Source organism: Haliaeetus leucocephalus, unplaced genomic scaffold (assembly GCF_000737465.1).
Source record: "Haliaeetus leucocephalus isolate CR32 unplaced genomic scaffold, Haliaeetus_leucocephalus-4.0 Scaffold605, whole genome shotgun sequence".
NCBI classification, from domain to species: Eukaryota; Metazoa; Chordata; class Aves; order Accipitriformes; family Accipitridae; genus Haliaeetus; species Haliaeetus leucocephalus.
Window position 1 is genome coordinate 818382 of NW_010973041.1, and position 25729 is coordinate 844110.

Here is a 25729-nt window from a genome sequence, read left to right on the forward strand (position 1 = left end):
TTGCCAGAAGTCTGTAAGATAGCCTGTAGAATAACCACACCGACTAGACATCTTCTACATAATAATATCATATTCAGGCTTAGAAATGTGTTTCTGCATTAAAGCTTCCAACATATGTACCCTGGCCAAGCACTGTGTCTCTGAGTTTTGCTTTTTTACTGTACTCTCAGATTCCTGTAAAGCCCTATCCTATAAAATCTGCCTTTCCAAGCTCCAGATCCGTGCAGCAATTACTTTCACAGAGAAATGCTGTTTGGGGCAGCTTGTTCTGCAATTGTTGGGAGAATACACTTGAAGTGGCAGCAGGAGAACTGATGTGATACAAGCTGTGCTGAAATCTCAATATTGACAGTGGCAGCGTTGCTCCTGTCTGTGTAGCGGGGCTCATTTAGCAGGAGCTCGTTTTGCTCCTGCCTGTTTAGCAGGGCTCGCTGTCAGCCATGGTGTGCTGGATCCCTTCTTTGGCAAGGCCAGTAGGATAGCTCTCATGGGTGGCTCCCAATAAGTCCTGGAAGGGCTCCAGTGCCTCTGGTCAGCTGGGAGAGGCAGAAATGGGATGCCTTTGTTCTGTTTGAGTTCCTTTGGACAATACACAGCAAGTACCAGACTTAGAAATAGTGGGTCCCTCTTGTCTACCAGCACAAACTCTAGCCCCAGAAAACCCTGTGTGGTCGTAACAGCAGATCTTTCCCTCTGTCTGCAGTCCAGATATTCACAGTCCTGGCTGGTGGAGAGGTTTCATTGTCAGAATAAGCTGTGTTTGGGGTGTACGTGTGTCCACAAAATGCTGGGCCTGCAAATTACTTTTCCAAGCTGTGTTGCACTCCTGAAAATTTCAGCTGTGAGACACACAGCAGAGAAAAGGGATGGTTAGATACAAACAAGCAAACTCAAAATGCCCAGCCTCACTCAGACTTCTAAGACAGAGACTGCTTGGCTCTCTGCAATCCAACCAGGGATATGCTGAGGGAGTGTGGGGAAGTGGACAGTGGTGTTTGTTGACACCCTTTGCTGCAGGCTGTCCTGCCCATGCAACCCAGACCTGGAGTCACCGTGAGCTGTCACCATAACAGATGCCATTCATGTGATGGGCCTCAGGGATAGCCTTCTCCTGCAACTCCCAGCCCTTCTTGGCCAAAGCATCGAGGAAATGGTGATGGACTGGTGCCAACCAAGCATAAGAGGAGCAGCTCACTGGAAAGCAAAGTGCCTTTGCAGTGGCATACTTGAATTTTGGGGAGAGATTTGTCCTTTATTTATTTTAACCACTGTGCCCATGTGAAGGTCAAGATTTGTTCAGATGTGTCTGTTTGTAACAATTACTCACATGTCTGCATTTTTCTTTAGAAAGTCATATAGTTATTTAAAAAAAAAAAGTTTATTAAAAAAACAGTTTATTTTCAAACATGAACTTTCTGTGAGTAGCAGCATTATTTTTATAAACAAGAGTCTTTGCCCAAATGTTTCTAAGCCACTGGCTTCCCCCTGCTCATTTGCAGCAGGCAACAATATCATCAGATCCTCCCTGGGCACATTTCAATATGCATTTGCATATTGGTTTTGCAGTTATGAGCCTGAGATACACAAATTGGCACAAGTGTGGCTTTTGGGCTCTTACAGTCTTTGAATTTTGTTCATACCTTCACTTTCTGCATTTCAACTGAGGCAGCAGAGCTTTAGCTTCTCACAATGTCAACTTCCAAGTGTACAAAGATCAATTCAAAGCACCCCCACCCCCACTTGTTGTTGAGTAAAAACATGATGTGCATTGCCACGCTTTGCAGGACAGTCATCTCGTGTGTTGCTGGGGTTGATTTGGTTCCGCGTGGGGCACAGCTCATCTCAAAAACTGGACTGTCGCAGTGTGTGGCACATGCCCAGGTGACCAAGGGTGGTGAGGATGTGCAGGCTCCTGCTGGACTGGAGCCCTTAGATTAAATCCTACCAATGGCATTTTTTTTGTCTTTTATTGTCTTCCCCTCGCTATTTTTGCGCAATGCTGAATCAAGTCGGCTACTGGGAAACCTTGGCTGTTTGTCTGTTTGTTGTCCACAAAATGATGTTCCTCTTCTCCTATGAATGATGCTACATTGGAATAAACAAGTGAGCACATTTGAGCCCTGTTGTGTATTTATGACAGCTGGGGGGCTTGGTCCCAAGTTTTTATGTTGTTCTGTGCTTGCACAGGGAAAGGTAATGTACTACCAACGCCCATTCCAGGCAGCATGGCAGGTATGCTTCTTTTCCTCGCTTTGGACCCTGCAATAATTCACATTGTGTTCTCCTTTTCTTTTTCTGTAGCCATCCTTGGCATGCACACCTTGATGAGTAACCAGCAGTACTATGAGGCACTGGGAAGCAGCACTATTGTGAACAAAGAAGGGCTCAACAGTAAGTGATTTAGAGTGTTAGCGGGTTGCAGTGTTTGGCTTTGAAGCTGCTAGCAGAGGCAAAGTGGGAATTATTTTCAGGCTGAAACTTGAAGTCGTGAATGTCAGAGAAGCCTGTGGTTGCTGGGGCCATCTCCAGGGCATCCTTGCCCTATGTGAGTGAGCGCGGTCTCAAGACACTGCCCTGGCACCATCCGAGAGCTAGCACAGCCCAGGGAGCAGCCCCACGCAGGCGGTCTGCCCTCCATCACCCAGTTTTGGACCCTGAGAGGTTGTAGCAGCAGGCACTGGCTGTCCTGTGCTGGCTGGCCCCAGTGCTGGGCAGTGTTTCCGGATGCACGTGAGCGTAGGTGGAGCTCACAAGTGCTTCTTCAATCTCTTATCTTGCGTCTGTTTGTCAGGTCACACTTCCTTCTCCCAACACGGCTTCTAGAAGAGGAGAAACACACCCAAAGAGAACATGCTGCTGCTCAGGGTGCTTTTGGTTTCACATGTCTTGCTTTTCACTTGCAGGTGTGATTAAGCCCACACAGTACAAACCTGTTCCTGATGAGGAACCGAACTCAACGGATGTGGAGGAAACTCTGAAACGAATACAAAGCAATGATCCTGACCTCGAGGAAGTCAACCTTAACAATATTATGGTATTTGCTCCTTTCTACTCTCCTCTGCTCTCTTAATAACAGAACCAAACATTTGATACACAGAAGGCAGAGACCAAGTCTTTTGCTGCACAGAGTAATACCATAACACTGCATGCAGCCAGATAAGAAAGAGCAGTGCTTCCCATCTCTGTTTTGGGCAATAGGGCTTGTTACCCGCTGTGGGACAACGGTGTGTGTTTGGTAGCAGGAGGACTCCTGTAGATGCCTAGAAGAGTGCAGCTGCATTGAGGGAGACCTGGTTAAAGGTGTTCTAGGTCGCTTTAATGATTTAGTCAGGCACATTTGATAGAGCAGCTGTTTATGTAAGATAAAATGGTCGGAGGAAGAAGGCTTCATAATCCTCACACTTGCCGTGAAAATATGAAGAAACCTCCCTTCTTGCAGGTAGCCCTTATCCATCTCCCACCCATCCTTTCTGTGGGACTCCCTTATTTCTTGTAGAAAGCAAATCAGGACACAGCACCACTTCTTATGTTACGTCTGGGACACACACATACTAAAAAATACAGTTTCCATCTGTTCTCCCAAACTCCAGCACCCCCATCCCATGGGGTCTGTTGAGTGATGACATACTAAAATAGCAAGAACATGGATAACTGCACATGCACATTAAAAACACTTGTGCTGTGCCACCTGCACCTTTCTATGATGAAAATATTTTTACTTTCATGTATTTGATTCTGGCTAGTGACTCTGAATGTCCTTTGAGGACACCAGGCTGAGGATCTGGCAGGCCAGCACTTTTTTCGTGTGTTGGACTCGGGAGTTTGGGACACTGTTTGGAGAACTGGGGTGTGGTGGTGGAGGTGGTAAGCTTCTGGGCTCTGTGTTATGGCTTTGCAGATGGCCTTGACTATAGATGATTCCAGATGGTAGGATCCAAATGGTGTGGCAAGAAGTCCAAGTTGAGGATACCACTTAAAATTTTAGACAGGTGAAAATTCATGCACCTGAAAAGAGTATCTAAAGTGCTTGATAAGTGAAAAATACTCATTTTGTAGGAACTCAGAATAAGCAGCACAGATTTATTTTCTGGGCTGAGACCTAGCATGGCAAATATTAGCCTGAAAGATGTTGTATAAAGCAGTCAGATGTGTCTGTGGTTTGTACTACAAGGATATCGTTTCAGGTCTTTCTGGATCAGGCCCTGTAGGTGGAAATTTTCCTGAATACGACATGAATGCTGCTTAGTGCTGTCATTCATATTAAAAAGTGCAGGAGCAGTGCTTTGTAGGCTCACAGATCCTAGTTACATACATCCCCGCAAGGCCTGTGTTCATAAGTAACTGTGTTTCTGGGAAATTAAATTACACAGCAGAGACATTGTAGCTTCAAATCAAGGCAGTGAATTATCGGCCAAATGGGAAATAGGATGGAGACATTGCCATGCTCCTTAGGCCATGCTGATTGTAGCAAGAGAACTTGTAAAAACATTTATCGACCCCTTCCTAAATTAATTCAGGGCATTCGGTGATTTGACCTTGATAAGACATTTGAAGTATTACTTAAATGTATTGCATATTCCTTCATACGGATGATGGCCTAACACAGGTTTTCTTCATTTCCTTTCACAGAATATTCCCATACCAACTTTAAAAGCTTTTGCAGAAGCACTGAAAAATAACACCTACGTGAAGAAGTTCAGTATAGTTGGGACACGGAGCAACGATCCTGTTGCTTTTGTAAGTACTGTCCACTCACCATCATAAAGTTGTGAGAGGAGCTGTTCTTCGGCAAGGTATTTTCAGAGTTACTGACTGCCTTTGCACCTTATGGTGCGTTTGGCACGTTCTGCACCTCTGGTATTTGGTGCAGCTCCTTCAGTTTCAGGAGCGCTAGTGAAAGCCAGCAACAGACAGGCTTTGGTTCCTTCGCTTCCTTTTTCAGCTGCAGAGATTTCAGGACACAATCCTTTAATACCATTTGGTCTCATATTCATCCTCAGGGATCTCCTGGAAAAGGAGTGGGAAACAAGAACTGACTTCCTAGTGGCATTTTGTAAAAGCAGTTTGTCTCTCTTGATTTATCCTACATCAGCACCACCCCATTTGTTTCCTGTTGGTACAAAGCTGTATGCTGCTGTGTGCACACCCGTCCCTCCCCTCGCACACATCTGCTCCGTCTCTCTTTTATTTATTCCTTTGTGCAGACCTGTGCATATCTTGTGTGTGGCCTCTGTGGGTGATAAAGGGTCTTTCTGGCTGCTGCAAGCAGTGCTGAGTATCAGTGGAGATGCAGAGAGGTGGTGAGCGTTCTGCCTGGCCCTCGTGCTACCTTCCAGGCTGCATCCTTGCACACGCCTCCAGCACCATTGCAGACAATTTTTGCTCTTCTTCACTCAGGCCACCCCTACCTACCTCCACTCACACATGTGCACACCAGTTTCCTTTTAGAAAAAAACTCCTTTTTGGAGGGTGAGTACAGCTGTCACATTATTTCAGCCGCTCTGGACTGGGGAAGAAGCCTGTGCAGACAGCACTGGTGCTGCTGAGGGCCCGCAGGGTACTGCGCAGGGCTTGGGGAGCAGTGCAGACAAGTGCTGTGAGAATGGGTGCAGGGCAACCCTGCTGCTTGGGCATCGCTTTTTGGTCCTTCTGTTTCATGACGTAGACAGGTCCTCCCATGCAGCTTATGAAATGAGATGAGATCATCAGGTCAGGTGGCAGGGGTTGGGAGTGTGCCAGCCCACTTCTGGTCTTACCCGCTGAGGGAAGTGAAAGTGATTAATATGGTTGTGATGCCACTGGGGAAGACGTCTTGGACATGGAGAATCCCTTGTTGTTCAAGACAGATGCTCCTCTCTCTGCTTGCTGTGATGGGCATCTCAGCCCCGTACAGAAGGAGCAGTGTAGGCAGGGAGCTGGTCAGGCAGGAGGCAGGGTCGACACTGGCCAGCATCCCTGCCATCACCATGCCAGCTTTAGAAGAGGGACAGATGAAGTTGTGAGCCACAAGAGTTGACTGTCACCTTTTGGGTGGCCCTAACGGTTTGTCCATACAAGGTTTTGCTGTGGCCTCCAGAATGCTCGTGTTCAAGGATCCCCCTGCAACAGGGGGAAACCCTGCACAGCATGCAGCGTCCTCCCAGTGTCCTCCAGAGGTGAGGGATGTTGAACCCCTGCTGCTCCGGGGTGCTTTGTCCCTGCCTGTCTGACTGCCAGCTCTTCCTGCCCACCTCTGCCCACAGGCACTGGCAGAAATGCTGAAGGTCAATAACACGCTGAAGAGCCTGAATGTGGAATCAAACTTCATTTCTGGGTCAGGGATCCTGGCTGTTGTCGAAGCACTTCAGGGCAACACATCACTCATAGAGCTGCGCATCGACAACCAGGTAAAGCGTGCACAAGTGGAATCTCTGATCAAGTGAACATGTCCTGGTTGCAGGAAATTGAGTGGCTGGTCAAGGTGGAGGGTGGCAGCCCACCACCACTGCCAGGCTGCTTTGAAGAGGTTTCAGCCCTTTGTTTCTGCTGCAGTTCCTGGGTGGTATCTGCTGCTACCTACAGTAATTAACAAAGGCTGTGGCAGTGCACGCAGCTTTCCGTGTTCTGGCGCTGCCCTGGAGAGTGGTCATGCTGTCCCATATCACGCCTTGCTCTGAGCTCTTGCAGGGACTTAAATAATAATGTCTATTTTGTAAAACTGAAGTTTTTGCTACAATGCAAGGGAGAGAGAAGGAGAGCTCCAGAGTGTGCAGTGGTACAGATGCCATGGCAAGTTTAGCTTGCCCAGAAATCCGGGGGGTAGTAGTGAAGCAGCTGAGCTATGGGGAGCTCAGGGACAGGTGACTGGGAGTTCAAAATCATAGTTTCTCCAGACATCTCTTAGCTGCAGATCTGTCCAAGAAATAAAGTCTTTGGGCAAGAGGACTTGTGGGAGTGTCTGCTGGAGGAATTGGAGCCACTCAGTTGTACCAGGAAAAGGCCAGTGGTTTGTTTCACCAGCTCCAAGTCAGAAATGCCGAATGGACCAACAGGTCCAAAGAAGGAGGGAAGGGGTGGAGATGGCAGATCTAAGTGCTCGCTCTGAGTCACCCTCTGACCTGACCAGCTTGCTTTTCTGTTTTCAAAAGAGCCAGCCCTTGGGCAACAAAGTAGAAATGGAAATTGCAAACATGTTGGAAAAAAACACCTCGCTGCTGAAGTTTGGGTACCATTTCACTCAGCAAGGTCCCCGGCTCCGTGCCTCCAATGCCATGATGAATAACAATGACCTAGGTGAGTCATGCTGGCTGCAAGCCAGGGAGCATGGGAAGGTCCTGTGGGCAATTCCTGGTGGGAGAAGGGCAGAACTGCTCACTTGAAGGCTCCTGTGGAGGTACCTGAATTAGAAACCACCTCTTGAAGGGCCTCATGATGACTTGCCCCTCGAGAAGGAAAGCAGCCTTCACTGACTGATTCCCTAATGCAGCTGCTGTCACGCTCCAAACCTGGAGATGCTGGGCAGCTGAAATTCCCAGAAGGGGCAGTGTTTTTGGCAGTAACAGTGGGTCTTGTTGGGAAGGGAGTGAGAGCTGCTAACATGCTTCAGTACGGTGCGTGTTACAGCATATGGCACATGGGTTGTGAGCTGCCAGCACTTGTGATTCCTGCCAACTGCTTGTCTTCCTCCAACTTCATTCCCATTTTAACAAGCAGATGAAAAGTAGTAGAGTTGAACTTTGATGGCAGTGGGACTTGGCCCATCCCCTTCAGCAAAACAAATTGGGAGTGTTCCTAGGGAGGGGTGGGAAGCCACGTGGCTTTGTTATCTTTATACCCTCAATGAAGTGATCAGAAGTGCTTGTGAAGCAAAATGTGGGCAAGTTTGCACACTGCCATTTCAGCCAATGCATGCGGCAGAGGCTTTCCATTGCTTGGCTACAAGCTGCTGTAGAGCACTGGAAATGAGTCCAGCAGTGCAGTATTGAATGCAGCCAATGTACCAGCCACGTTGTACTCAACAGCTCCTAACTGCATAGACAGGGTGGTTACAAACAGAACAGCACCAAACCCCTTCTCAGCAGTGGCAGACAATATATCTGGGAGGAATAAGCAAAAGTATGCAGATTGTCCTTTTTGTACATTAGGAAGAACACCTCCCCCAGGAGGGTGGGGGTTTGCAAGACTCAGGGACAGAGCCAGCGGCTGCCCTGACCCAGTGCGAGGCAGAGCCCTGCTGTGAGCAAGAGGTTGGGCTGGGGGTTCCCAGGGACGCTCCCCCCACCACTAGCACTGCTGGGTTCTGCCAGACACATCTAGAAATCAAGGGCTAACAGGCAGGGTCTGAGAAGAGACCAAACATATAAATGCCAGCTGTGAAGAAATGGTGGAAAACTAGAACCATGTATTTTAATCTGCATATGGTTCACTACGGACAGGGCCTTCTGTCCCTTCATGAATCAACTTCAGGTTTAAAAGCCACAGAAAAACAGCTTTGAGTGGCTGCCATATTTAGACAGATGATAAGTATGTTGTGTTTTAAAAATAAATAAAAAAATCAATATTGCTTCAGCCAGTACCATGCTCCTAGGAAGCACAGCCAAGCTTAGAGGTATGTGCCAGTTTTTCAGTGACCACACAGAATACTCAGTATTACAGTTCACTGTATATTTATTCTGCCTGTGGCTGCATTCCTGGTCACTAGAGAGCTGCACCAGGGAAGGCTTGCTATTTTCTGTCCTTTGGAACAAAGCAAGGGTTTTAATGACTATGCAGCACCTGGCATACAAAGCAATCAGCTGGAAGATTTGGATCTAGTGTTTTAATTGTTCCTACTGTAAGGGGAGGAATTCACCACTTGCCTTCCACATAACAGTTGTGCATTTTGCCTCTTTGACCATTAAGATCTGCATTTTTGTCTGATTTGGTTCTTGTTTGCAGCTCGTATTCATCGGTGTGATGGTCTCTGGCAATAGCGTCTCAGCTCCACACCTGGACAATGTATAAGTATAGAAAAACTTTATTTTCCTCCCTGTCAGCAATAGCTCTCTGCTTGTGCTCCACCCCAGTGCTCTTGCCTACCATCACTTGATGCTACCAGAACTTGATTTTGGTCCTGTAGCTTCTTTTCTCCAAGATGCTCTATATGAACAAACTGTGAAGGCTTTTACATTCATCCTCATGAGCTAACTTCTGCATCCTCTTCATAGCTTTTTTTATTTCTTTTTCCTCACACACACTTCTTGAAAAGTTATGAGTGTAGCTGCCACAGCTGTAAATCAACTTTAAGAGTAGATATGAGACTGCTTTGACCATGTTGACCATGATCAGAGGGCTGGAGGGTAAAGGCTTAAGATAAGAAATGAGGTGGAATTTTTTATTAAGTTTGAAATGGCGATTTAGAAAAACTAGCAAAGGAAAAACTGTGGCATCCATCTCCTGCTGTCTTTACATCAGTCAGCATCAGATGATGATTTGGCCCAAGTCAGATTACAAACTATGTGAAATACAATTGACTGTAGAATAAGGCAGATAAGGCTGAAATCCGGCCTTAAAAATTCATAGGGAGAGAAACTTCATCCTACCTTCCTTGATTTTAAACTGCAAAAGGCTGTGCCTGCTGCTTAAAGCAGGAATTCAGAAGCTGATGCTGTCCTGTTTCTTTCCTGACAGAAAGTACATCTCTCGGCTCCTTTCCACAGCAGGTAAGCCAAGCCTGCTATCCACATCTTCCTGTTGCCATGACTGACTCCTCTTCCTCTTCTTTTTCAGTGAGGAAGAGAAGACTTGAAGAGTTGAATGGGCCTATTTTTCCCAAGTGCAGAACTGGAGTGTAGTTCTCCACTGTGGAGGTCATTCCTGGTGATCTGTGCTACACTGTGGAAATCTAAGGCAATAAGTGCCTTGACAGAGTATTTGTGGTGCCTCGGTTCTGTTTTATGCACTAACAGTTTAAATTAACTAGTGGCTGTAGTTGAACATTTTATCCAGTAGGACTGTTGATGTTTTCTGTAGAGTTGGAAACTATTCAAGCCAATTTCATGCAATCTCAGTTTAGAGTACATCCCAGTGTAAAAGTGACTCTTAATTAACCTGGGACCTAATTTTTCTATAAACTTCCTGCACGGTGTTTCATACAGTTAGGATGTGGTATGCATGAGTGAAAGATACAACTGTTCCACACAAATTATAGAAGTATTAAAAAATACTTTATTTTTTTTTTCCAAATTGATCTCAAGTAACTGCAGAGGAGCAACTAGTTTAACAAGCACTTCTACTATCTGGAAACATGGCTAATTTCAAGAATTGTGAATCACAATTTTTTACCAACATTTGCTGAGTCAGTTAGTGGAGATGCTGTTTCAAATGCATCCCTGTGTTTCTCAGAAAAAAACTGATCTCTGCCCCCTGATTAAATGGAACTTAAGGCCACGAATTATAAAACAGAGTCTCAAAAGTTGAGCAGTTTAAGGTGGATTAACGTCTTTCTATGCTATACATGTCTGAAGAAAACTATCACCTTCAGCGATGTGATGCAAATCCTAACCCCACAGAGATGGCCAAACTAATCAGCAAACCAGAGCCCTCTCCTCTAATCCCCACTCCCTTCAGTTTCCTAATGTTAAAAGCGTGTGTCCAGATAGCCACTGGAAACAAGTCAAATTCTCGCTCTTTGCTGTTTTGTCTAGATGACCATGTCCATTAATTAAATTTTGTTCTGCTAGGGATTGTTTCTTTTACTGCCATCCCCAATGTCTGCATAAATGCAACAATAAATGCTGTGCCATAGAAAAGCTGTTCAGAGAGGTACCCCAACCCTGAACTTACACTGCGTACAGTCTGACAGCTTTTTGTCAGTTGACCACCCATCATCTAGCCTGGGAGGAATTCCCCATAGGCTTGCGTAGCTCCCAGACATGCAGTGGCTTGAACCCAGCATTATCCCATTCAGAACTCCTGCTATTAATGTGGGTGGGAGCCTGCTCAGTAAGAAGAGTCTCCCAGCAGAAGCACTGCTATACTGAAGCCTTATTCTTGGTCTGATGACAACATGTCCTAGAAAAGGTTGTTACTTGCTAGAAATCTGTCTGTACATGTCTGTTAAGAGTGAAGTTTTGCAGCCTTTTACACATATTCCAGCAAAAGTCCCACAGATTTCTTCAGAGCTTATGCGCAAATACCACCCACGATTTAGCTCTGGCCGATGAAGCAGAGAAACACTGTACTTTCAGCAATGTGGGAAACATATTTGTTGCTCTTCAAAACTTAATAAATGCACCAGTGGTGTCAAACAAAATGCTTCACTATAGCTTCCCCCCCCCCCCAGCAAGTTTCGTATCAGAAAATGAAAAGAATACAGAAGAAAAATACTTGAAAACATATTTAAAAAAAAAAAAAAACAACAAAACAAAACAAACTGGCAGACAGCCTCCTTCTTCCATATGCACTGCAAAGACTTCAAAATGGTCAACTAAATCATCAAACCACAGACACACAGTTTCAGCTGAGCCATCCACTCAGATTTGCATGGTATGGGCTCAGCTCTTCCATTGGCTTCAGAAGAACATAAATGCATCTTATCCTGGGAAATCCTGATGGTACTAAGAAACCCAGACACACAAGGAGATGCATCTGCAGAGCAGGGAGCATTACCATGGATACTACAACAACATTTTTTCCTGAAAGAAAAAAAAAAAAACCAAACAAAAAAACAGGAACCTTGTCCTGTGTTTCACTGTAGCAGCATCCAAATTAACAATGCAGCCCAAAGGTGTACTTAGCTGGCAGGATCACTCCATGGTCCTCAGTTGATCCTTATAGAGCTGCTTTACTGAAAGATGCATGCGAGAGCTGTTGAGCAGTGGCAGGCTGTGCTGAGAGGCATCAGGCCTTGTGGTGAAAGGCATCAAGCTGTGCAGCAATGGAGATAGATAGATACAAAATGGTGATATTTAGGAGCAAATGGATCACTGTTTGTCCCAGCAGCTCTCCAGGAAAAGAGGAAAAAGCCATCTGCTGACTGCAGCATCTGGCAGTCACAGCCAATCCTGCTTAACTCTCACCTCTCCTGGAACTAACTTGCCTTCTCTCAAGCATTATCACTGAGGTGCCTGGATCCCACCACACAGCATTTCACATGGCAAGTCCTTATTTGTATTAATCTGATGAAACTAATCCAGAAGCCAGGATACAGAAGCTGCTCGTGGGCTAACATGCAACAGGGATGTTAAGGATGTCTCTCAACCTCCTTTCTGCAGCAGAGGGAACCTGGCTTTATGGGCCTCCATCTGTACATCTCAAACCTTCTCCTCCCTTGCCTTAGTGCAGCAAGGACCAAAAGAAGCCCCACGGCTCCCCTCTGCCTTTGAGGTAGAATGTCCAGCTGCCAAGAGCTCTCAGGACAATTGTACCTTGTAGCCAGGTATACCACATGGCAGACAGCTAGCGAGGTTTCAGCATTTACCTCTGCAGAATTAAGCACCTCCAATATAACAGGTGAAGTGTATTTATGCAGTACTTTTTAAAAATTACAATGGAAACACTAAAGGTTATTTATCATCATAGGAGTTTCAGAAGTTTACATATAAAATATAATTGTTGCCATTCTGTACTGGCAAGTGATACAGAAACAGCCTTCCAAATAGATTACAGTGTTCCAGACTTGCTGATAGACTGAATTATAAAATTGTGTTCTTTTTAGCCTAATATATGAAGAAAAGAGTGTAATATGCAAGTTGGGGCACTCCTGTCAGTGCTCTAGACCAGGCCTGCAAGTAGAGCTTGCATGTTTTTCCAGAAATATTCCAGTCCTCAAAAGCACAGAGGTTAACTGGCCAGCAAAGCTTGGGAGGCAAGATGCCAGGGGACCATGGGTACTGCTTAGACTTCTGCTGAAGATGTCTACTGATAGGAATTTTCCAATTTCTTCTCCAGTATGGGCTGTGCACAGATTTACTATTAAATACCATCCTAGAAATCTTCCCAAAGGAGACATTCATAAGTTCCCAAGTTTTGCTTCTTGAAAGAAACAGTCATAAAGACAGTTGATGAACCCTCGATTTCACAGTAGCCATACTGGAAGTAAGAAGAAATGCTTGCCGTGGCTTTAATGGAACCAATGCCCATGGCCTTAAGTTGCTAGTCAAGCCAACAACGAGGCCTTGCTGAATTCATAGCACTGTGGGAGAAAGTTACAATCTATATGAAAATAACATTGCCCTAACTGTCATTAAGCAACTGCAGAAACCTGAGTAAACTGTTTTCTTGCTTTTAAAAGCAGTTGCCAGTAAAAACCCCCAACAAACCAGTATTTTGATTTCCTAATGACTAACTACTATTTAGTACCAAGAATGAGAGTAAGTTTCAAAGACATTTTTCAGTCAAGACACATCTTCTACACCATTTATAAAACCTTTTTGTACATTCTACAGCATCAGGCACAGAAAGCAGCAGATGGAGAAGTTCTTTGAGTTCATATGCTGTGGATCCCTTCAAATTCAAAGACAATTTCTCCACTAATAGGAGCTGGAAATTGCATAAACATCTCACAGCTTTTGAAAAACTCCATCCACGTTTACAAAGCACAAATGCTGCCCAAATCTTGAATTATTTAACTTGGGTAAAGGACTTTGCAATCCCTTTATAGCTGTTGCTGACATTTATGCACACATCAGCATCACTTCCAGTGCCATAATGCTGGTATTTTGACAGTCTCTGTGCTCCACTCTCTGTGTGCCTCAGTTTCAACATGCTTCAAGCTGTTGGTTTTTTTGTAGTGCAAGCAGAGCTGAGCCCTGGATATTTCATGGACAAGTTGAGGGAAACAACAGTTCCCAGGAGACAGAGCATTGGAATAAGGATTGCTTTTGCCGTTCATCCTACAGGTCACACACAACAAGTATGGCTGGGCAGACAGTATCTGTGGGCCTTTGCTCCAGTTACAAGAGGGGTCACTTCAGCCTGGCCTTCGGCCAGTTTTACACAGAAATCAGTGACTTCAGGTAACTACCCCTTGCTTCTTACTGGCATAAAGTAAGAGATGCAGGCAGTTGGCATGTACGTGGAAAATATCTTCAGCTCTAATCTGGTCATGTACCCACACGCAACTGATCTATCTGCTGTTTTCACACCCTAGCACTAGCTATTGAAGCAAATATGTGATCAATGGAGAGACTGTACAGATCCATCTCTGTGCAGGAGGAAAAGAATGGAATTGTTCTTATGTCCCTTCAGTTTCTTTCAAATTGTGAGCAGCTGTGTCCCACCACACATACTCTGCTTCAAAATCCCCACGGTAGAGGCCATGCTACAAGACTGTAGCCAGGGAGAGGAATCCTGGAGTGCTGGTGATGGGTTTGGGCAATCTGGTAATTCACAGTCAAGTAATGGATGGTTTTCAGGGCATACTCTAGGCTTAAAGGCAGTGTATGAACAAGACTTTCCAAGCCAACACATTTTCATGATTCCCAAACCTAACTGAAAAGCAGATAGGGATCTGGTTATAGAGCCCTTGGCATTAGCACATATCAGATTAGCTAATGAAACAGCTTAATCTTTTCCTGCGTCCAGCATTCTTTGCAAGACACGTTCAATAGGTACCCTTGGCCGTCTCCTTGTACATTCACATTCCTCCTTAAGTGTCTGTCCTGAAGCCCTTGAAGTCACCTTGAGTTCTTTCTCTTGACAAACAGGACAGCAAGCTGTAAGACCTTTGTTGTGACAACTTGGACATGTCAGGACAAGCTGCCGGCAGTGCTGGCTGGAACAAAGTTTATACTGGTCCCACAGTGTCCCACAGTATCTGCATGCTGGAGGGAGGAGGAAAAGAGAAAGTTAACATCCACATTGCCCCATCTCTCCCCCTTGCAGAGGGTTCTCCATGGTACCACGGGGCTGCAAACTCTCATTTAAGTGGCTATCTATTGTCTTCCAGGTTTTTAATTCCTGCTTTAGCTTGATCTTCTAGAACCTATCTAATTTTTAAACTTCTGTGTTTTATGTAAAAAACTTAGGATGGCTGTCTCTCAGGAAAAGGAAACAGTGCTCACTCTAGTTCAGATTAGACAGATTTAAAGATTCTTGCTGCCAAGAGAAGAAGAAAGATATGCTGGTGGTAATCAAGCCAGTACACAGGAACGTTACCTGCTGGGCAAGGGGGTGCCATGGGGCTTCCTTCCACCTAAAAGCAATGGCCTGAAGTCCTTCCAAAACATCAGATGTGTTTTAACCCTTTAACTGAAAGCTACAGCCCAGTTTAGCTGTACCATCAAGAAGGTGCATACCCCAACACTTCTACTTGAAACTTCTGTAGGGATGGCTGTGATGTGTTCTGTTGTGTGATCTGTTTCTATGCCAAGCCAGGCACTTTCAAGATGTATATGGTAATTGCACAGAAGGAATGAGATGTTATGCTCAAAAAGTTACCCACTCAGAGAAAAACCAGCACTGCTTCCTAAGAAAGGCTAGAGCCAAATTCCATCTATTTGTACCTGGCAACTGAGAAGAAGAAAACAGGTATTTAATTTCAGTATCTGAATAGCGACCCCAGCCAGAAGACCAGGCCATGTTCTTAACTTCAACCAGAGGTCACTGAAAATTCTACAGGCTACAGAAACTTTTAAAGCATGAAAATAACAAAGTGCTGTAGAGCTCAGTGCCACCACTCTCCCAGTGCCTGGCAGTCTGTCCTGATGTTCTGTGAGATTACTGGAGCAGAGAAAAGCTGACAGCAGGAGAACTATTTAACACTTCGGTCACTTGGCCTACCACAGTCTGATAAGCACTGTGGGCAACAAGTGGGTAACAACAGCAGTACTGCTTGACATACATCTCCATAGCTGCAGATGGCTCACAACAGCAGCTGTCCTGCAGGGGATGCTTCCTGTTATGCTCCACTTTGAGGGAACTCTGTTTAGTGACCCCCTTTTCTCTCATTTCTGTTTTATGTGTTAAAGCCATAGAGTTGATAATCATCATGAAAAGTGACAGCACTAAAAGATCGAAGCAAGTATGAGGAAGAACTACACAGACCAGTTTGGCTGCCCCTATCCTGCACATCTCTGTGGAAACGATTGCAATAGCTTCCCAGCCTTCTGCACTTACATCATCTAGTCCTACCTGAGATGATATCTTCATTGGAACAAATGGCGTAGCGATCATCAAATACAAACAGCTTCCCCCTGTAGAATCCATCTGGAAACTCTTCCAGGTACTTGTGAATTCCACCTTTTAGCTGGTAAACCTCTCTGCACACTGCCTGTTTAAAGCATATTAGCAGAAAAGCTGAAGGACACAGCAGCAGTGGTGGTGTGCCAGAGTTCCCAAAGCAAATGTCAACACGAGGTGTCAACAAAAAGCAGCAGCTTCTCAGTGACCATCAGATGGTCCACCAACAACTCTAGGCAGTGCCACCAGGGATTACTGGGCAGCTCCACAATGCTGGCTTGTTGACATGAACCCAAATGTGCATTTAATCTTACAGCCAAAAAAAGGCTGGTAACCTCCTCAGCTGAGGGAGGTTTGCTGCATCACAGATCAAATGCTTTTGAACCTCTGTGAACGTCTGCTTATTCTTGTTTTATGTAGTGAGCTTTTGGCAGGAGCACAATTTCTCAGGGTTCACACTGGTGCAGCAGAGAAGAAAAAAATCAAGGTTTAAATCTCTGGAGAACACATATGTGTGCTGTTCCCTTGCTCTTGGAGAGAAGGATCCAGGAGAAGAGTGGGATGAGCACAATTAGAACAACCCAGCGTGCTGGATTTAATTCCACAACACTGGGAAAGCACTGACCACTCTGAGATGCTCAAGCTGTGCAGTAATGACCACAGAGCATAACCTAGACAGAGCTTGTAGAAACACTGCAGAATGCTCTCAAGCCCTCCTAAAACACCGCTACAGTGGGTAGGGCAGACTTACAAATACCTCTTCTCAGCAAATGGATTATGTAATTATTGTCAGAGAGCAATCTCTGCTGTGACACTAGTCCATGCAGATCATCCTGAGCTGCATGAAACTACCCATGTCCTTGACAGACAGCATGAGGCAAGCGTGCATCAGAGAAAGTTGTCTCCCCACCTGCTCATTGAGCAGTTTGTGCTCAATAAGAATTTATCGGCAAAAGACAGCTGCCGTTAAAGCAGTCTCAACTCCCTGACACTTGGGCCCTCAGAATGACATCTCACCTTGCTCCGTAGGTAAGCAGAGCCTCTTTCACAACGAATCCCTCCCGTGCAGTACATCAGGACACGCTTGTCTTTAAAAAGCTCCAGGTTTTCATCTACGTAGCTGGGAAAATAGCTGAACTTCCTGATATCTGGAGCCAGACAGCCCTGGAAATGTCCCTACAATAACAACAGATGGCCATACAACTGGTTACAAGCAGTCTTACATGGTAAGGTCTGTGCCTCGAACTAGAGGAAGTAACAAATCTTTGGGCCAGAACACTCAGATCACTGCAGCTGCTTTAGGCAGTTTGTCAGCTGCATTTATGCATGAAAATACCTGTTAAAATCTGTAAGAGGATTTGGGACACAGTTTCTCTCCTCATCCAAACATAAAAGAGGGAGGTAATAGAACAGAACTGTCAGAGAGAGGATGGGCTACAACAGTGCAGGAGGACTGGTAGGTGTGACAGCAGGATGTCCCTATTCTTTTTGACATATGGGACAAGGCAAAAATGCTGGAAAACATCCTTACAAATTATGCTACTTTTACCTCAGACTGTATCATATTCACTGCTAATGTATGGACCACTTTGTCTTCCTCCTGCCCCAAGCTGTATAAGCACTTAGTCGGGCAGGCTCCATGCTAAGTCACTGAGCAGGTCCTCTGCTGCTTGTGTCTAATACTCATTACTAAACTGAACTTTGTACATATTACAGTCAATCTGGAATATGGAATCTCTTCCTTCAATAAGGTTACACCCTCACCTTCCCCCCAGCACCTGTAACACACTGCAAGAAGCAGGCAAACAATACTTACTATTTTACTTTCATAGAAGTTCCTACAGTCCAGCAAGATGGTATCACTTTGTCCTTGACTGGCCTGAGACAAATACTGTTCTACTTCTCTATGAAATTCCTGAGGGGATAAATGGATTCCTTTAAGCAAAAAAAAAAAAAAAAAAAGGAAAAAAAGAAAAATAAGAGAAAGAAGTGAGAAGCAGAACTACAAAACAATGTTACGTATGATCTCACTGATCCAGATTCTTCTCAGATTTCCAAACAAAAATTTTCTGTGACAGTTCACAGACTTTTAATCCCAACTCAACCAGCCAAGTTTAACCATGTTTGGCTTCCTACTGGCAAATGAAAGAAAACACAACACTGTTCCACATGACAGAAGAAGTAGCAGACAGGCGCCTGTCTCTATGATCTTTGTTATGTCCCCCTGGCAACTCTTACAGTTGTGAAAGAAAGAGTGAAAAATATTTCCCTTCCCTTTGCTCATCTTTCATTACATTTGGAGGTGCAGAAGCAACAAAAATGCAATTTTTTCAATGAAACTCTTCTCTGTTGATAAAAATGGAGAATTTCCATAAGCATTTATTACTTTCAGTACAAATTCAATTTACATAAAGTTTCTCAGCTTTCAGGTTGCTCAGGACTTAGGACTCCCAACCTACTGAAAAACAAAAAACCTCCCCCACCAAAATCCCTTACCTTATTAAAAAAATAACCCTACAGGCAACCTGCTAGAGTAGTGGGAACCATCTCCACAAAACATTGTAAAATAGGAGGATAAAAGAAAAAAAGGAAATAAATATCCAAACATACATCCCACAAACTGCCAAAAAAATGGGGAAAAAAAAAAATCCTCTGCCAAAACCACAAAAAGATGCTGTTGAAATTTACCACCAACAAAATCTCTTCAAGGTAAAAAGAGCCCCAAACTGCTCTGTTAATTGCTATTTGCTGTGCTCCTGCTTACCACCTACGTAACTGTCCTCATAGCAGATGCATAGCCAGTAACATCTTATTGGGCATAATCCATATGAAGCAGCTACGCAGCCTGTGTTACGGGGGTGGCATGAACCTGATGCAGAACTTCGCTCTGCTTTAGTGTAAAAGGCAGGAGCATGGCTGTTAACTTCAACAGAAGTAAAGCCAAGTCAGCAGTCCCTAATATAGGAACATGTATATACTCAACTGTAAGCTTCAGTGGGATTCTAGCCTTTTCTAAAAAAACCTCTCAGCATCCACAGCACCAGAATGCACTGGATTCACAAGAAGACTCCATGGAAAGCTCTTCCTATACAGCTTGGTACTTACTGCAAGCTAACTACAGTGGCAGAGCACTGGAGCTCTTTATATGGTATCATTTCTGAGCAGTCTCAAGCACCTGCAGAATATTTAGAACAAATATGAATATATTCATGCATTGAAATGTCTTTCCTAACCATCATACATAGTTTCACCTGTCCAATGACTTACTCCCTGACTGAAGTACAAGGTATGTCCCTACTCCAAACCAAGGTAACTGCTTGATGTCATTTGAACTATTACTGTTTGCCACAAAACAGAAAGTTAATTCTAAAGTTTTTTGAGGCAGCTGAACACTTAGCAACCCAAAATCTGGGCTAGCAAATTCCCTGCACCAGTAACTTTTGACTACCAATAAGAATTCAATTTCTGTATCTACTTCTCCTGAGTCCTGGCCACTATGCAGAAGGACATTATTTTGATGAAGGTACTTTATTCTTCACTTACCTCTCACTTGCAGGAGAGGCTTTATTTTTCATTAAATCAACTTACCAGTTTCTTTATAAGACACTATCTTTGGATCAATGCCCATAGGTACAATTTCTTTGAATACTCCAACTCGAAGGTCTGGGAAACAGTGAGCTCCTCCTGCACTGCTCTAGGAAATGAAACACAAAACCAATCCACTAAAATTTGCCAGGTGTCAAGATTGAAATTACCCACTCACTTTAATTTCTACAGCTCACTACAATACAAAAGTGTCTCAGTGGCTGAGGAAAAGAAATGTCTCTCCTGCTGAAATCCACACTCTAAATCCTGAGGTTTAGGCAGTGGGCCCCTACTGCAACCTGGCAGACAAGTGTCTTAGGCCTAATGACTACTCTGCAGATGAGACAGGCACCACTTGGCATGAGGTGCAGAGTCACTGAGGAGTGAGAAGGAGGACATGTCTTAGTCAGAAACAATGTCACTAGTACCTGTCATGAGAAAGTCAAGGCCCCTACAGAGCATGCTGACCCTGACAGGAATATTAAATAACCTCTAGTAATGGAACCTGTTGACACATCTGGGCCCTGCAGTTCTCTTCAGCCCCTCTGATGCCCAACGCAAGGACAGCTAGGCCTGCAGTCATGGCACGTGCGATGGAAACTGCAGTAGTTCATGGGTATGAAAGAGACACATGGAAGGTCTGCCAGGCTCAAGATTTGTCAACAGTGGCGTCTGATACCCCCAGCCCCTCCCAAACTCAAGAGCAGGATTTCCCCTTTGGAGGTCTCGGCAAGCCCTTTTTGGTAGGCACCCCCACTGCAGGCGACAGGAAGTGAGAATTTCTGCAGGGCTGAGCCTCAAACATGGCTTAGACACTATCAAGCATATAAACACTCAAAGAAAAGTGCAGTGCTGTGGCACTTGTCCCAGCTATCACGGAAATGAGTCTGCAGCATCTACAGTGGCCACTGAATATTTTCGTAGCCCCACGCGCAATCTTCACTCCTCTATCCCCATGTCTTCACAGCACAGGGACCTGAAACCCCCACTTACTTGGGTATACAGCATGCGGAGGAACTGTGAGACAGAAAATACCACCATGCACTAATGCATGAATGTTGATGCCCAGAGAGATCACGCAGGGTTGGAGGTTTTACCAAGTTTAAGGAAAAATTCCATCCCTGTTCCGTTTTTGCATCCACACATGACTGTAACTAACAGTTCACATTTACTCTTGAAATTGAGCCAAGCACAACAGACAGTTAAAAAGCTAAGACTGAATCAGCACTGCAGCTCTACATGGGATTTGAGTTTCACAAGTTTCACTAACTCCTTTCGTCTAGGTATTTATGGGAAAAAAATAAAACTGTGTGGAAAAGAAAAATGCTATAAAAGCAGCAGCTTTCCTTCCTCACAGAGAAACCAGTACCTACAGTGCTGGGGCAGCAAAAGCCTACCAGAATGCCATACGGTGCCAGCCACAGCTGCCATCACCATCTGAAAACAGCAACCAGCACATATGCTCAGGCTCAAGTAGAAGTTAGCACCTCACTCTCCCTCCAGTCAGGCACTAACTGGAGTAGGGAGAAACCTCTTGACTCTGCCTGTGTATTCTCTCTAGAAGACATCCAATTCATGGAACTGACAGTGCACCTATATGGACACCAAAGCCCACATTAACCTAAACCAGCAGGCTAGGGAAGGATCTCAAATCAGGGTTAAGAGGAGAGTGTGGGAATACTCTGCTTGGGTAAGTGTACGTTGTGATGCCTTGGTTTTGGCAGTCGGGTTGGAGTAAATGCTTGTTGAAGAATGGTGGGGCTGAAGTACACTCCCTCATTCACCTGTATGGGGGGCTTTGCAGCTGTACCCATAGCTGCCAAAGCTCGTAGCAGCTGCTATCACTGCTCATGATAACTGCTACTGCTGGTGAAAACCAGCAGAGATAACTAAACAAAGCAAGGTTAGGAACCCTTGGCTTAGATCAGTGCTGGGAGAGCAGAACTGCTAGAGCAGAAGTAATACTACCAAGAAGCAATGTGCTTATTTCTCAGAAATTAAATGTCCTGCATTAACAATGTCCATGTAGAAATTATTTTTTCATACCTTGAAATCCTCTTGACACAAAATGTCTTTGAACAGAGGCTGGGAAAGCATAACTTCAATGTAGAGACTGGTAGCTACTTTGCTTCCACCAACCGTCCCATTAATCCCTTCCGAAGCAACTCGTACCTAGAAGGCAAGAGGACAAACCGGGGCTAATGCTTAGTAACAGCAAAAACAGATCACAGTGAAATTAGCAAAATATGACTGGGTTACAAAAGGCAGACACAGAAATATGTTCAGAAAAGAGACTACTGAGGAAGGAAGGAAAAGATGGTTATACTGAAGTTGACCATAAAAAAGGCAGTAAATAAAATAGGAATAAACCCCCAGGAATCACTTTTGAGCCATTTCAAAAGAATGACATCAAGACAGTCAGAAAAGTTTGTGCAATAAACAGAGAAATGCTAACTGGTTAACAGGCAAATCCTGCAGTCAGCATTAACATTCCCACTGGAAGTCTGCCTCAGGAAGAACAATGGGATTGTGCCCAGTGACTCACACAGCTAAAAGGAAAATGTGAATATGCATGATATTGCATGTAATATTAAATTCCAGTGTGAGTCATTTTATCTCCAGCACTGACAAATGAACAAAAACTCTGAAGTGGTGAAAAAAAAAACATTTTAATATAAGAGGCAAGGAAAAAAAAACAACTGGCTGAGAAGGCAAATGCTGTACCTGTCTTGGAGATGGAAAAAAAAATTAAAAATTGAGAAAAATACCAACCACCAGACAAGACAGCTGAACAAATAAAGAAGTGACTGCATCAGGACATTTCACCCCCAGACCTGTACTGACGTAAAACAGGGAAGGTGCCTACCATTGGCAGAGAAAAAGAAGCTACTTGGGAAGACAAGTCAAAGATAAGAGTAGTCTCCTGCTCCAGGCTGCCCTCTTGAAAAATCCCTCTCCCCACAGACAGCCTAGGAACATCAGCTTCGTGAGGCTAAAATTCACCTTTGCCCACAACCTCAAAAGGCCAGTTAGATGACCCAACTCACCTCCTTGGTCAGTCTGCCAGGAATGAAAAGAACAAAGATGCTGTGCAGGAATGAGCATTGCTATCTTATGGTCTAAGGTGTCAGTTGCTCTCATCTCATTCCTGACAGTATGAATTACAGCTTGGTGGAGTGGTTCTGACTGGAGGACCATTGTGCACTGAGGAGTTACTGATACACATAACAGTTAATGGGAGCAAGTCCAGACCCACGCTGCACGGCACTGCACCTGAAGCCTGGCCTTCAGGCTTCGATGTACTGCACATATCCTCTAGCCACAGGACAAACCCAGCCCAATAATCCTAACAGATGTGCCCACATGCAGCTCCCTGTTGATGCCAGTGATTATGCCACTTGCGTGTCCTTGCTTTTATCTAAAAGTGCATCAAGAGGTTCTCATGTGAATAGCCTTTCTGTTTGACAGTCTGAGTTATGAAAAGATTTGTTTTCCTGTAAAAAAAAAAAATCTTTAACAGTTAAAATAATGGAAATGGGGTAACCCTTGCAAGGACAAGGTCTGCACAGTGTGCTGTGTGTGGATCAGAGGGTCGCTCAATGCCATACAACTCAGGGTTCCCAGCATCGAAAGGGATATAAGATTATCTGTATTATTTTCTTTTTCTTTGTAGCATTAGCCCTTAAACAGCATTTTAAATGATACTTCACAGAGTCTGAGTGCCTTTCTTAATGGGATAACAGACTAGCACCTTCTGGTGCAAAACACTTGGTTCTCCACAAGTCCCATCATCCTGCACTAAGCAAAGAAGATGGGTTTTTGTTAAGAATACAACCATTGCTTAAAACCTTACCTTGCCAGTGAGATGCAGATGCTGGCACAGAGCCTTTTGCCAAGAACAAAGTTTCTCTGGATCCTTCACCTCACAGTAACAGTAATACAGAAGTACTTCTCCCACCTTGCTGTCCATAGCATGGCAAAGATGAACAAATAGAAAAAGGATGTTAGGGTTGAAAGCACAAAAATGTACTATTAGCAGTAACCATCCAAAAAGCAGACAATTTTCTTCTGGCAGATGCAGGGGGAAAAACAAAACCACAAACAAACTTTGGAGGTATTAGCACTGCTGGGTTTGATTTATTTCAAAGAGAAAAAATATGAAATAAAAAAAGCTCCCACATTCCTAGTTCTTGGGACTGGTTACAAAATGAACTCATCTGTGCTGCATGGGACATCTCTGCCAGTGGCATATCGTGCGCTCACTCAAGTTTCTCTCAACACACAGGGCACAAGAACTGCTGGTTTCTGTGCACACAAGTGTCCCATTAAATGCTTAATTTGACAAACTTGCACTTGAAAATTCAAGTGCTTGAGCTATCTGAAATTAAAAAGCTAAAATTTTCAGTGAGATTGTGTGTGCTGGCATTCCGAGCAGCACAAGCCGAACTCCCTCACAGTCAGAAACATTTTTGTGAACCTACACTCATTCGTAACTAACGAGCCCTTAAGGTACTTGAACAAGCAGAGAAAAGGGACCTGCGCCAAGCATACCCTGCTGTTCTGCTCTTTTCTGTTATGGTCCTTCCTTACTCATAGATCTAAGCCACTGTGTATGTCCTCGTTTTGGCTGGCATAGAATTATTTTTCTTCCTAGTAGCTGGTATAATGCTATGTTTTGGATTCAGTATGAGAATGTCAGTAACACACAGATGTTTTCAGTTGTTGCTAAGTAGCATTTAGACTAAGTCAGGGATATTTCAGCTTCTCATACCCAGCCAGCAAGAAGGCTGGAGGGGCACAAGAAGCTGGGAGGGGAGACAGCCAGGGCAGCTGACCCAAACTGGCCAAAGGGGTATTCCATACCATGTGATGTCATGCCCAGTATATAAGCTGGGGGAACTGGCCTGGGGGGGATCACTGCTTGGGAACTAACTGGGCATCGGTTGGTGGGCGGTGAGCAATTGCATTGTGGATCACTTGTTTTGTATATTCTTATCCTTTTATTATTATTATTGTCATTTTATTATTGTTATTATTTTCTTCCTTTCCGTTCTATTAAACTGTCTTTATCTCAACCCACGAGTTTTACTTTTTTTGTCCCACTTCTCTCCCCCATCCCACTGGGGGGGGCGGCGGTAAGTGAGCAAGCAACTGCATGGTGCTTAGTTGCTGGCTGGGGTTAAACCATGACAGAGTAACACCTGTACAGGTCTGCTTTAACAATGTGGGATGATACAGCTCTGATAATTCCATCCTCTGAAGTTCCCACGTTCGCCATCCAAAAATGCAGCGTATCTACTTCTTTATCGGCACAGCGGTAATTTGCATGTTTTGTACAGGTGTGAGCAGTTGTGAAAGGAATTCAAATAAACCGCGGGACTCCTGGAGGGTACCTACACCTGTTGATCTAACGATGTATCTCAGGAAGGTATCCGAAGCACTGGGAGATCTAAACAAATACCAGGGAAGACTCTTTCTGTACCCTGAAGTGTCGCTTGACTGAACTTCATAAAAAGAAAAAGCAGTCCTTGCAGAAGACCGTGTGAAGCCTAAGCAGCCCAGCAACACCCTGCCAGTACCAGGCCTCCAAACCGCTGTGGGACTTGTTCTTACCTTGTCAGGTCATCATAGCTAACGCGGCTTGTGTCCGGGAGCGTGCAGGTGATCTCAGGGGTGCCACAAGAGTGCCCGTTCAGTCCGTCCGCACCGCCCACCGGCACCGGGCCGCTCGAGGGGCTCGCTTCAGCAGCTGCCTGCTCCGCAGGCAGCCCTGCCCGCTGCCCGGCGTCCGTCGTCAGCCCCGCCTGCCGCCCGATGTCTCCGGCGTGCTGCAGAGCCACATGCCTGTGAATGCCGGGGAGCTCTTCAAACGCCTGCCGGCAGCACCGCCACCGCACGCCCTCTCCGCCGGCGGGACACCGGCCTGCGGCCGGCACCTCCCTTGCTTTGACGAACAGCGAAAAGGCCTGAAACGCACCACAAGGGCCACCCGTTACCAGCGCTC

General features: G+C 45.0%; 2 protein-coding genes across 4 annotated transcripts in view; one reads left to right on the forward strand and one right to left on the reverse strand.

Moving 5' to 3' along the window:
- The window catches only part of TMOD1 (tropomodulin 1), a 25926-nt gene extending 15734 nt beyond the window's left edge, over positions 1-10192 (forward strand). For 2 of the 3 annotated variants that reach the window (XM_010578105.1, XM_010578104.1), the window contains 6 exons: positions 2302-2391; positions 2904-3034; positions 4630-4737; positions 6243-6386; positions 7128-7272; positions 9748-10192. In XM_010578105.1, the coding sequence (XP_010576407.1) occupies positions 2302-2391; positions 2904-3034; positions 4630-4737; positions 6243-6386; positions 7128-7272; positions 9748-9812 (683 nt within the window). In that variant the 3' untranslated portion in view covers positions 9813-10192. Of the gene's footprint in view, positions 1-2301; positions 2392-2903; positions 3035-4629; positions 4738-6242; positions 6387-7127; positions 7273-8916; positions 8977-9747 lie in introns of all 3 variants that reach the window. The other variant, XM_010578106.1, reaches the window with a different exon arrangement.
- TSTD2 (thiosulfate sulfurtransferase (rhodanese)-like domain containing 2) overlaps positions 9844-25729 on the reverse strand; it is a 19151-nt gene continuing 3265 nt past the window's right edge. The window contains exons 3-10 of the mRNA XM_010578162.1: positions 25339-25726; positions 23579-23687; positions 21772-21897; positions 19729-19834; positions 17957-18075; positions 17158-17316; positions 16093-16231; positions 9844-14783 (exon numbers count right to left, since the gene is read on the reverse strand). Coding sequence (XP_010576464.1) covers positions 14524-14783; positions 16093-16231; positions 17158-17316; positions 17957-18075; positions 19729-19834; positions 21772-21897; positions 23579-23687; positions 25339-25726 — 1406 coding nt within the window. The 3' untranslated portion in view covers positions 9844-14523. The remainder of the gene's footprint in view (positions 14784-16092; positions 16232-17157; positions 17317-17956; positions 18076-19728; positions 19835-21771; positions 21898-23578; positions 23688-25338; positions 25727-25729) is intronic.